Below are 13,154 nucleotides of genomic sequence, written 5' to 3'. Positions count from 1 at the left end.
ATTAGACACATGCAGGTTTCCTCACGATGTTTTCCTTCACCGCCGAGCACGAGATGAATTATAAACACAAATTAAGCACATGAAATTTCAGTGGTGCCTGCCTGGGTTTGAACCCGAAATCATCGGTTAAGATGCACGCGTTCTAACCACTGGGCCATCTCGGCTCGTTTTATGTATATGAGGAAGAGAAATGGACCAAGAATAAATCCCTGAGGTACTTAAATATTAACTGGAATGTGATCCCTTTATTTCCATCCACTGTTCATTACAAATGACAAATCACTTCGGTACCTTTTTCTCATCTTTTTGATAACACTAGGGTTCCGTAGAGAAAAGGCAAAAAACGGAACCCTTATAGATTCGTCATGTCTGTCTGTCTGTGCGTCCATATGCCACAGTCACTTTTTACCGTAACTATAAGAACTGTACTGTTGAAACTTGGTAAGTAAATGTATTCTGTGAACCAAATTATGATTTTTATGCAAAAATATAAAAAAAAACAATCAGTTTTGGGGTTCCCCATCTTTAGAACTGAAACTCGAAAATTGTTTTTCATCAAACCCATCATACGTGTGGGATGTTTATGGATAGTTCTTCAAAAATGATATAGTGGTTTCTAATATCATTTTTTTTTAATTTGAATAGTTTGCACGAGAGACACTTCCAAAGTGGTAAAATATGTGTGTGTAAAATAAGAGAATGATAAAACTAAAAAATATATGATGTAGAATGTACATTACCATGCAAACTTCCACCGGAAATTGGTTTGAACGAAATCTAGTAAGTAGTTTTTTTAATACGTCATAAATCGTAAACCGCAATTTACCTTTCATTCAATCAACTCAAAATTTAAAAATAAAAAATTGAATTTCATAAACATATGCCTTGTTACTGGCTGGTACGAAACCCTTCATGGGCGAGTCCGACTCGCACTTGGCCGCTTTTTTTTTGTTTGGTATCTATGATTGTTAAACGAACATTAATTCACAGATGTATCTTTCGAATTTATAATTTTATAATAATAAAGTTTATTTTTATTTTCGAACCCTGCTTTAAATAAATAAAGTAACTTACTTAACTACCTCTACTTCCGGCACAAGGTGGATTATCTATTTAATAAAAAAATCGTGGAAAGGAGTTCTTAAATGATTTATAGAAACTTAATAAAACGTATTTTATATTGACAGACGTCAAACTTTGAAGTAATTACTTTTCTAACAATATACTCGATAAATATTTTTATTTATAATTTATCTTTATAAATAAGATATACAAAAAAAAGAAATCATGGCCAAGAAAGATAAAAATAAAAAGGTAAGTTCGTCAAGATATTTACATACATAACATATACTAACTTAGTTAACATGTAGTGTATGTATAAAATGTAGATATAGTATTTGTTTATTGTAAAATATAATATAACTACATATATATTTGACTAGTTGTGTTCCTCAACTTCGATTACGTGTTGATGTTTCTCGTCAGGTGTCCTTCATAAAAAGAAATCTATGTCCTTCCTTGGAATTCAATCTTGCTTTACATCAAATTTTATCAAATTCGGTTGAGTAGTTTGGCAGTAAAAGAGCAACAGACAAACACATATAATTACTTTCGCATTTATAATATTAGTATGAAGTCTAAATTTTAACTGTACCATGTTACGTTGTTTCTAAATCCATCATAAATAAGTCATCATTATGTATATTCACAGTAGCATTGATCACTTTGATAAAATCAGTGATAATCATTGTATGTCCACAAGAAGTACGGATAAGCTTAGAACGCCAAGCTTCCGACTCCGCAAAGTCAATAAATCATTCTTGGGGCAAGGTATCCGCTTCTAAAATAAAATTCCGCAGACATTTTTAACTTTGCCATTTCATAGATTCAAGTCAATTGTAAAAAATACATTGGTAAAGATTATATTGATGATAAAAAAGCGTGGAGTTAATGCTTGTTGACTTCCAGGCAGGAGACATCACATACATATATAATTGCATTTAACTAACATGACTGTATTTTTAGATGTTGAAAAAGAGTAACGGTTCTTTTCGGTGGAATCTACATTCCGAACCGGTGGTAGCTTTACTTTAAATAGTTTGTTAAATGACGATTCAAAAGTGCTTGTAAAAGCCTACTTGGATAAAGTATATTTTGATTTTGATTACTGAATGGTGGCGCGAAGCCGAATAATTACAATAGTGGTAATTATGATTTGGGCTGTGCTCATGTTAACGTGCCTGAAAACTATCACCGCCCACCCATATACATTGTAACTTACTGGGTACTGCACGAATGATCTAAGATGCTATGTCCCCATATTTACACCAGCTCACTTAACCTTCACGATAAAGAAATAAGTCAGGAGACGACCCTTTTATTCCCAAAGTCAACTTACTTACTTACTAATTTTATAATAACTGTTTGCACATTACAATAGACGTCCCTTGCACACTTTCTGGGTTTTTGTTGTAAAACCTTATAGCCCCATAGAAGAGTTTTTGACTCTATGCACTCAACTGACAGGAGGTTGAGGAGGTACTGAGGAGTGCTGTGCAACCGTTGATATTAATATTATTTCTTGTTTCAGGATGAGAAAAACGAACCGCCAGGTATTTCATTTCAAAATGGAAATATTTATAGTTCCTTAATATTTTTCTTTGTTCAATTCAAAAGTCAAATGGAGCACCTGATAGAGATTTAAGCCTGTAGAAGTATTAGTAATGCGTCACATCTTCGATGGGCGACCAATCTTGGGAACTAAAACGTTATGTCCCTTGTAGTTGCAGTGGCTAACTTAATATTACTTGAGGGATAAAATTAAACACTAGTTTTTTTTCCTTTTTACTGTATAATATTTCTTAACAATATTTAACTAGTGTTTAATAATAAATGTACATTTCGTGACCGTGAATACGACACCGCTGAAACGTCGTATAAAATAAAATTGATGACGATAGAAAAATTTATGTTTATTTGAATAATTTATACTTTAAGAGAGCCAGTTAATAAATATGGAATGATATAAATATAAATACTTATCTTTTGAGATAATAAAAGTCTCTAACCTTATATATAGTGTTTAAGGTATAGTAACAGTGTAATATGTGTGCCATGAAGTCACAAGAGAGTGTAGAGCAGCAGCTGAGAGTAGAGAGTAGAGTAGAGAGAATAAGAGAGCGGTCGTAGCCCCCAAGAAGTGCTAAATAGACTTTACATATACAAAAAAATATGTAGCATTTCATAATAATCATCATCAGCAGCCCATATTCGTCCACTGCTGGACATAGGCCTCTCCAATTGCACGCCACTGTGACCTCTCTTCGGCAACTCGCATCCGCCGCCTTGCGCACTCGTCACTCCACCGTGCCTGAGGACGTCCTACACTACGTTTGCCGAGACGCGGTCTCCACTCTAGACGCGGTTCCCCCAACGGTTATCGGTTCTACGACAAATATGGCCGGCCCACTGCCACTTCAGCTTACTAATCCGTTGGGCTGTGTCGATGACAAACAGCATTTAACTATGTAGCATTTAGTTAATAGAAAATCCAAGTCAAAATCGTTATTCATTATCGAAAAAATACCCTACTATTTCGGGAAACAAGCGAAACTCAACTGTTTGTTTTCCAATATATTTAAAAATTTATACTATTGTTTCAGAGGCTGACATCCAAGATGAGGTTCTGTTGGCTACCACTGACCTCGAACCAGAGCCAGAAGAAGTTCAGTACACCGATACTTCGTACACCAGCGCGTCCTTTGAATCCTTACCACCTGTCGTCGAAGGTTAGTTCCAAATTTCATAAAAGTCATCGAACTTTCTCGAACTACATTGGACAATTGGCATTATAAGACGCGAAAATTTTCGTACAAAATTGGATTCTATTTACTAGGCAATAGTGTTTAATATCCTTTGGCATTTTATGACCTCAACCGTAAGCTGGATTCTAGATTGTTTCGGCTGGAACGAGACCGAGTTTTGAGACAAATGCCTATTCAGTGCTCTATTTAGAATTTTTAATACTCTACGGTCGTTTCATTATTATTTTCTAAATCGGGCTAAGATTTATTAATAATGATGAACACGAATATCATGCGAAGTCATGACATAGTTCTTTTTTTTTTGTTCACGTGTCGGATGAAAATTTGGTGGAAGCTTCACATCGTCTCCTTAAAACTGGCGATCTTTCCTTACCCCAGCAGTGATGGTAAATGAGGAATGTAAGGAATGATAAATATTTCTCTCAGCGCCATTCTCTATGGGCGGTGGTGACCGCTTATCATGAGGTGGCTCATGTGCAAGTCCGCCTACCTAAATAATATAAAAAATAATTAAAAAAAAAAGGGAAAAAAATCCTTCACTTTTTTATTGTACTCAACATAAATCAATTTTGATATACGAATCGTTAGTTTTTTCTAAAGTTTACAAACATGCGAAAATTAAACTAACGGAACATTTTTATGGCCTACAATCCATGGTCACGGAAACATCGGTGTGTTCTCTGTTTAATCAATACTCTTGATACCAATAACAACCATGTCTCCTAACCGACGTTTGTAATAAAAAAATAACCAAGTCGCATACAAATTACTCCTTAACATACTTAAGGTAAGATAAAAACTTTCTTATACATTGATCCCTTTGTCATATCAAGCACAACTTAATTTTGTGCTTTTGTGAACATATTTAACTAATTGTAAACTTTATTATGTTACGAGATAATAAATTAGAGGGAAATTATTTCGTACAATTTATAAGGATGTTATTTTTTCCTCTGTGACATTTTATCCCCTACACTGTGACGTGAATAAAAACCCCTATCGATGCCATAACGTATGACGTCATATCGGTATGAAATTATGAAATTGTTCCAAAACCGAAATATCTATTGCTAATTTACGGTGAAAAGGGACTGTGTCATCAGTGACGTAGCCAGTTAGATAAGGGTCCCGGTTAAAAGTAAGGATTCCACACCAAATTTCTGTTATAAAATTTATAGGTATAGTTGTCAAAATTGTCAGCGAACTAATCTATTTTGTTTATATTTGTATGTTATTATTTTACTATTATTGTTAATTCTTGTCATTTTTAACCTTGATTTACTAACAATTAATTATTTGTAAGTTTGTCATCTCCAATTTTATCTTTGCAAGTGGTATTCACCTTAATAGGTAATGCATTTAGTTTAAGTTGTATTAAAATTGTATACCTTTGTACGTGTTGATGTATTTACCACTGGTGAATCTTAAATAAATAAATAAAATAGGAAACACGTATCAGAATTACGTATCACTGTAGGTCGCTTGACATTTATTCGTAATATATTATATGTTCTATCAGGTCTGATTGCTCGTCTATCTTTCCTCCTTCAATAAAGAATAGTTTGATGTTCGCTGTTTTATAAGATTTTAAATTAACACGGTTTTTTTTATTACTATAAGTATTTGAAACGGGATATTTGCCATGTTTTTTATTTTTATTTGGTGGAGCTCGATTTTTCCTGGTAAATATCCCGTTTCTAATACTTATAGTAATTCGTTGTTTTGTTCTGTTTTGTATGATTTTGGTATATTCTATGTTTTATGTATTATTATTATTTACAGAACCAAAAACCAAAAAGAAAAAGGGAAAGAAACGAGTTGAAGAGGTACGTACTACTAAAAGCAAAGTATATATATGTATATGTTTATGGTATAGGTAGGAGGACGAGAAAATGGTGTATCTGATGATAAGTGGCCATCACCGTCCACTGGCGCTGTAATATTAACCATTCCCTTCATCGCCAATGCGCCACCAACTTGGAAACTAAGATGTTCCGTCCCTCATGACAATATGTACACTGGCTTACTAACCTCCAAAGCGGAACAAAATAGTGCTAAGTATTGCTGTTTGGCGGTAGAATATCTGATGAATGGGTACCTACCAAAGCCGAGATGGTCCAGTGGCTAGAACGCGTGCATCTTAACCGGATTGATTGCGGGTTCAAACCCAGGTAAGCACCACTGAGTTTTTATGTGCTTAATTTGTGTTTATAATTCATCTCGTGTATCTCTTAATGTAATATAATGGGTACCTACCCAGACGGACTTGCACAAAGCCCTACTACCAAGTATTTTTTTATCAAATTTAGATATCTTTGACCTCTATCGATTGCGTTTCTACATAAATCGTTGGCAATTTCTGTATATACAACGGTTAAATCAACTTTACAAATTTCACAAAGTTAAATAAACCAAAAAAAAAAAAACTAAAACAAAGCAAAGTTTATTGAACCCCTTTTATGGAAAGTTTTAAATCGTCATTTTCAACGATTTAATTAAGCTATCAATGATATTATATTATTGTTGACAACTTGCTATAAAACTTTTTATCACCTAGCATGTAAACTACACAAAAGTTGCTTTGGTAGAAAAGTAGTCTAATACATAATAGACCATGAAAATGAAAGACATCAACCACTTTCGCACAGCAAATTTTTTTTTTTATGGCATTATTTGGCGGACGAGCTTATGGGCCACCTGATGGTAAGTGGTCACCACCGCCCATAGACAAAGGCGCTGTAAGAAATATTAACCATTCCTTACATCACCTATGCGCCACCAACCTTGGGAACTAAGATGTTATGTCCCTTGTGCCTGTGATTACACTGGCTCACTCACCCTTCTAACCGGAACACAACAATACATTGCACTGTTATTTGGCAGTAGAATATCTGATGAGTGGGTGATACCTACCCAGACGGGTTTGCACAAAGCCCTACCACTAAGCAAATTTCGCAGAACTTATGTATTGTCAATGGGTGTTCAAGCAAATCTGTTCTGTTCAAGCAAAAAAATTCTTAGAAAGAAATCATTAGAACGTACCTGTTGAACAGAATAAAGTACCTCAGCTGATTAAGTATCAACACTTCCCGCGTCCAACGCTTCAGAGAAAACAATTTCTCCAACCTCTATTTCCGGTTACCCTGTATTATAAAAATACGACTATTATTTTAACATATATAAAATACTTTGTTCAATTTGCAGACTGTTGAAGTTGTTAAGAAAACAAGCAGTGAGGCTTTCCAGTGGTCTGAAGACTCTTTACCACTTGGTAAAATTAATTTTAATACTTAAGATCCGAATTTAATACACATGGAAGTAAAAATATGCCATAAAATTTATCGAAATAATATAATAGTAAATAATTTATTCTTTAACTGAAAATATGCAGAGATAAATTGTTATTTTTTATTTTTTATTAAATAGAAGAGCAAGTTGCAAAAGTAGAAGAAGAACAGGTTGCAGAAAAGAAAAGGGGTAAAGGAAAGAAAGGCAAGAAAGAAAAAGAAGAATTACCTGCCTTTGAAAAGGTAAGTTACTGGTAGTGATTTTTATACATTGTATACATAGTAATTATAAACTCACTTTATCGCAATCGAATCGAAACGTGATCGTTGCCGTTCAGCTGTTTTCCTATTCTAAGATAACGATCCAATTGCAATTCGAAGAAGCTAAATCGGAATGGAATCGGAAACTTATGATGACCGTTATAAGTGTAAATAAAATATATTACACGGAACCTTTACGTCTCACACCAGGTTCAATTCTATATGAATTATCTTCTTTACATCAATCGTAATATCATATATGCTTGACATTTACGTTTACGTTTGAAAGTCCTTAGATCCTAACATCATGGTAAATTATTCTATGTGTTTGAATCAATAATAAAGTTATGTGTCTTAAATTAAAGAACAAATTATATCAATCAAAGAAAATCAGTTTCTGATGTGTTTATTGCGATTCTTATTTGTCTGTTGATAGTTAGTGTCCCTTGATGGTCAAGGATGATGATATGATGAGACGGTACGAAATGTAATGACTGAATAATTCAGTAATCCATAATGGAACAGAGTTTTGTATGATTATATTTATAAAGTAGACTTAACTTAATTTTTAAATTGAGAAAAATTAATCAATAAGTCTGTGAATTTTTCGCAACAGGAGTAACAAGAGTTCAGTCCAGCTCATGCCAAATTTAATCAATAGCTTCCGCGTAATTTTGCCCATAATCCATCAAAATATTTAAGTTTCACTCGGCTCCTTTATAAAGGACTTGTGACACATCACCCTTGCGTGTATTATGTTTTTGCGTGTCTACTATTATAAAAAAACAACATACAGTCTGTATCTACGCCTTATTTGAATTTGTAATCCATACCGTATCAGCCACAACGTATTGTCTTTTAAAATCCACTCGAATGTCAGGACGTGTGGAGTTTCGTTTGCTTTTTATATTCTAAAATTAAATTATACAAATTCATAACTATATGGTGTGAATTCGTTTAAAGTCCAAAATTTTGTCCTTAGGGTTAGTGATTGTTATTAGTGACCAAGTATTGGAAAGGAATGAAAATATTGATATTTTGATAAGAGCAATTCATCATATACGGCCTTTTAGCTACAAAGAGCATGTAAAACCTAAATATTATCAGGTCGATGTTAAAAGTCCAGATAACTTTTAGAAATTCGTTGAAATAATTTGTCATTTTAAAAAGTGCAGTTAATAATTGGCAAATATTTAAAAATAGGCTGATCATTAAATAAAAATATTAAATAAAAACAGCCAAACAACTGGAAAAAGATGAATAAAAAGGAAAGAGAAGTTTGGCTGCAGCAGAGAATAGAAGAATGGAAGGCGGAAAAAGAAGCGGAAAAGTTAGTTTTAAAGAATTATTTCAAACTTTTAACAAGTATGAATGTTACTAAATAAAATTCTATTTAATATAGTACGTTTGATTATACATAATCTTGTTTTATGATTTCAGAATTTATAGAGTAGAAAATTGTGTACGTATGATTCTCGTATTGTTCATTTTTTGTCCTGAGTATATGGCCTATGTTCGACTCTTATCTAGCATCTGCCTACGTCAGTATCACCAAATCGTAGTCTATAAACCGCCAAGACATTTGTTTGTCTGTAGTATATGTGAAATGTACTTATTTGTGCACTTTCTGATTTCGTGCATACATAAATGTATCCTTTGTTAAATATATTTTAGCAATAGAAGCCAATTCATTTCCAATAGGTTGTAAAGTTTTGTTGTAAGTTTTATAGACAATTTAAATTTAAGTCTACTGAATCATTAATTTTTAAAACATTGCAGTCATTAACATTAAAAGGTTGCATTGGGTCAATGAATGAAAAACGAGAGTTGGATTGTTTTGGGCAACGTAATTTTTATTTCAGAATTTCCCTACACCATTTTTTGTCGTCCAATAAAAATTGTACCTCTTTATGAAAAGTAAAGAAAACTTGGAGGGAATAAATATAGCCTCATACTTACTTCTTCCATGGCAGTACATCAAACTCAAAAACTTCTTAAATTGGTATCGTGATGAGTGTGAAAGACCCTCTTAACTATTCAAATATCTACTATCTTTGTTTACACAAAATCGTGTTTGTATTCTTTTCTTTGTCCCCCAACAGACAAGCAATTCTGGCCGGTGCGAAAGAGAAAAGAGCAACCCTGGCTCGTGAACGTGCTGAGTTGATGGCAAAGGATAATGCAGAACAAGAAATCAGGAGAGATATACTGGCAAAGACAGTTAATCTTTTTCAAAGTAAGAATTAATTTCATACCTAAAAAGGACAAAATATTGTGATAAGCCTTAAGCCTACTTCGGAGCTGTAGTTTCTAGACATTCAGTAATGTAGAATATAATTTAATTAAATAAACGCAAGAAAATGCAATTGTTAAACATGAGGAGGCTATGTTTTTAACGCCTATTTTTTAATATGGTTTCAATGATTATTCAAAAACAGTCTAGACCTTGACTAAATCAAGTATTTTGTTTTATTAAATTGTATATTTATACGTATTTTCCTCGATGTCTTGAAGTAAATATATACAGAGTATAATTTAACGTTTAAGCATCAATCAATCAAATAACTAAAGAAATTCGACTTGGATTTTGAATCGTAGATCGCTTTTATCTAGGTCCGAAGATTCTCCTAGTCGCTAAGCATAACTTTTAAGACAATTTTTTCTTTAAATGTTGCGATACACTATTTTATATTACTAACATTTGAATTGTTAATAAATTAGGATATTCTTTCTATTTCAGAATTTGAAAAGCAAAAATTTGAATATAATAGAAAAAAGCAACTCGAATCTGAGGTACGCACTAATTTCTTTTTCTTTGTTGTTTTTTTAAGCTACGCTACTTTTTTTTTTAAAGTAAAATGCCAACCAATTATCAAAATATTAGATAAAAAAGAGACTGCTTTCTGCGAAAAGATTTAATTTTTTTTTATTTTCATCGTAGTGGCAACAATACCTACGCTGTGATGGACTCCCAGATCCTCGTGTGGTGACTCAGATGAATACATATATACACCTGTGGAGGGAAAACGAGACGTGTGATGATAATGAGCTCAACAAAAGATGTCAAGAAGTTTTGCCGGTACGAATGAAACCTTTATATAAAACATACATACAGATAATTGATATTCTACCGAAATCGTACATAATTTTTTTAATATATATTATATAGAAAACTGCTGCGCTGTAAGCTTCATAATCCCTTACTCTCATAATACGGTGGGACGGCAAATCCAAAACGACCAAAAAGAGTTCAGGCGCAAGACCAACGGCTTTAGATGCTTTCCGAGGCTCTTCTACGGACTAGACTTCGAACTTTATTGGGAATGTTTCTATATAAAATCCTCGGTATCTGCGGCCTTATATATAGAGCCAAACGAGCCTACAGATGTTAAATGAAATAAGTTTTTTTTATATTATTTTGCCACCAAATATAAATAAATTTGATCCAATTTCAGATGCTGGAAATGCTGGAGGAATTTGTTGCCAATTCGCGACAGTATACAGCACTTCAGGCGAAAAGTTACAATGAGGTGATTATGATACTAACTGTCCATCCCCACGGCTCAAGTAATTTCTCTTGGTACTCGTTGCATGGACAGGACTATGATGTAAAAAAATTTCTTTATTCAAGTTTCGATCTTATATTTAGTTTTTGCTTTCTTCCATCATCCAAAAGATTCCACAGGATCAATTTACACGAGACTTACAAGAACTATCAAAACGTATGGTTAATTCTACCAATATGGTATACAGGTTCGCATCGCCCTGCGTGAGCAGCTGTCCAATGCTATTCAACTAGCATCGTTCACCGTTCTCCGAGACCTGGAAAAACGTTTCCAATGGGATTCTATTAAGCTGGCTCGTTATCATAGGGAGTTTAATGGGCTGCGGCTCAATTTGTGGGTTGCTGTTCCATTGCCGACCAGGAAACCTAAACCCGTTGAACCAGAAAGGTATTTAGTAGACGATATATTAATTATAACTGAATACACGTCTAATTTATAAAATGATCGGAGAAAGAATTGCGCATCGAAATTTCGAAAAATCGTAGATAAGAGTATGCAGATGCATTTAGGTGATATCGCTATGTCATTGAAGTTATATTTAATTGGTCTATCCATGGCACCTAAGTCATTATCACTTACCAAAACTATTACCAAAAATTATCTGAGGAGCAACTTTTCACTGTAGGCTTAACTTATCTCTCATGTTAGATTGTCATGTGCAATATTCGTTATAATAATGATAAAGATTAACTTATAGGATAGGATAGGATACACTTATCAAACTGGTGTATCACCAGGTAGGGTAGTTATGAACATTTCATGGCCCATTGGTTAACATTTATAAGTTTTAGTTAAACCACGATAAAATAAAAAATTGTAATGAATCTGCCAAATCAGATGAAATGTCGTCTCATGTGTATCCATTATCTCTTACGGAGGAAGTGTTGAATCGTCTTCAACAAGCAACATTTGTAAAGCTTAATTTTAACTTTTTTGGCACTTTTATAGAAAAGTCAAGGGGAAGAATTATCTTCCGAAATATTCGTATGCTAGAGATTAAATTACTTGGTAGTAGAGCTTTGTGCAAGCCCGTCTGGGTAAGTACCAGCCACTCATCAGATATCTACCGCCAAACACCAGTACTTAGTATTGTTGTGTTCCGGTTTGAAATGTGAGCCAGTGTAACTACAGGCACAAGGGACCTAATATCTTAGTTCCCAAGGTCGGTAGCGCATTGGTGATGTAAGGAATGGTAAATATTTCTTACAGCGCCATTGTATGGGCGGTGGTGACCACTTACACGAAACTCAGTATTACTTTCTCCACACAAGAACTTCCATGTTTTCTATCCACTGGATTATCTTCGCTTCATACCATCATTAATTTTAGGGAACCAGTCGAGTTATCCTTCCCATCAATGAAGGTAGCTGTCAAACTACCAAAGATCATAGATGGTTCATCTGTATGCGTACGCGCAGCACGCTCTATGATTGATTTGCTAAGCGAGAGTTCTAGAAGTTTCGCATTAGCCGGCGACATGCCCAACAGATATGAAGGTATGTAATTGACTGCTGGTTTTCAGATGACCGTTGTATTTTTTTTATTTTTTTTTTCATGACGTTTATCTCAGTATTCATCGAAATCCGTATTTTCGGACACCTTTCTTTTTGGTCCGCGATAAATTGTACCAATGTCTATAGGCGGCATTGACCACTTACCATTAGTTGGCACATTTGCCTGTCCGCCTATATATATATATATATATATATATATATATATATATATATATATATGTATATATTGGATCGATAGAGTAATGAGTTAATTCGTCAAATTTATTCCATATTTTTTTCCTAGATATCACTTGATAATCAAGTATCAAGTATCTTAACTTTTAATTCAACTCTATGGCTCTCATGATGGTTCAAAAGTAATTTGAGAATATTTTTATATTAAAAACAAAAAATAATACTTAGTATTAGTGTGTTCTGATTTGAAGGGTGAGTGTGCCAGGCACAAGGGACATAACATCTTAGTTCCAAAGGTATTAAGGAGGAAAGATTATTATTCATTACGAATAGCCATTTGGGCAGTCTATTTACCTAAATCAAATAAAAAGGAACCGTGTGATGACCTTTAAATTATTTAAATCCGCTATTAATAATGACTACATGTATAAATATTTTTACATTGAGTTTATAAACACGACTAGTTACTTTTAACAGCAGAATTGATATTTAAATGTACTTCATTTGAATTTCAATCCAAATACATAA

General features: G+C 33.6%; 1 protein-coding gene across 1 annotated transcript in view; it reads left to right on the top strand.

Annotated features, from left to right (window-relative positions):
- The first annotated feature begins 5,606 nt into the window (after positions 1-5,606).
- Positions 5,607-13,154, top strand: part of LOC125075051 (dynein axonemal intermediate chain 7-like) — a 32,413-nt gene continuing 24,865 nt past the window's right edge. Inside the window, exons 1-10 of the mRNA XM_047686609.1 lie at positions 5,607-5,650; positions 7,029-7,095; positions 7,251-7,354; positions 8,611-8,702; positions 9,475-9,608; positions 10,113-10,165; positions 10,314-10,451; positions 10,828-10,902; positions 11,126-11,325; positions 12,268-12,434. Of these exons, the coding sequence (XP_047542565.1) occupies positions 8,629-8,702; positions 9,475-9,608; positions 10,113-10,165; positions 10,314-10,451; positions 10,828-10,902; positions 11,126-11,325; positions 12,268-12,434 (841 nt within the window). The 5' untranslated portion in view covers positions 5,607-5,650; positions 7,029-7,095; positions 7,251-7,354; positions 8,611-8,628. The remainder of the gene's footprint in view (positions 5,651-7,028; positions 7,096-7,250; positions 7,355-8,610; positions 8,703-9,474; positions 9,609-10,112; positions 10,166-10,313; positions 10,452-10,827; positions 10,903-11,125; positions 11,326-12,267; positions 12,435-13,154) is intronic.

This window comes from Vanessa atalanta, chromosome 29 (assembly GCF_905147765.1).
Source record: "Vanessa atalanta chromosome 29, ilVanAtal1.2, whole genome shotgun sequence".
Classification (NCBI taxonomy): Eukaryota; Metazoa; Arthropoda; class Insecta; order Lepidoptera; family Nymphalidae; genus Vanessa; species Vanessa atalanta.
This window is presented reverse-complemented; position numbering and strand designations above follow the sequence as displayed.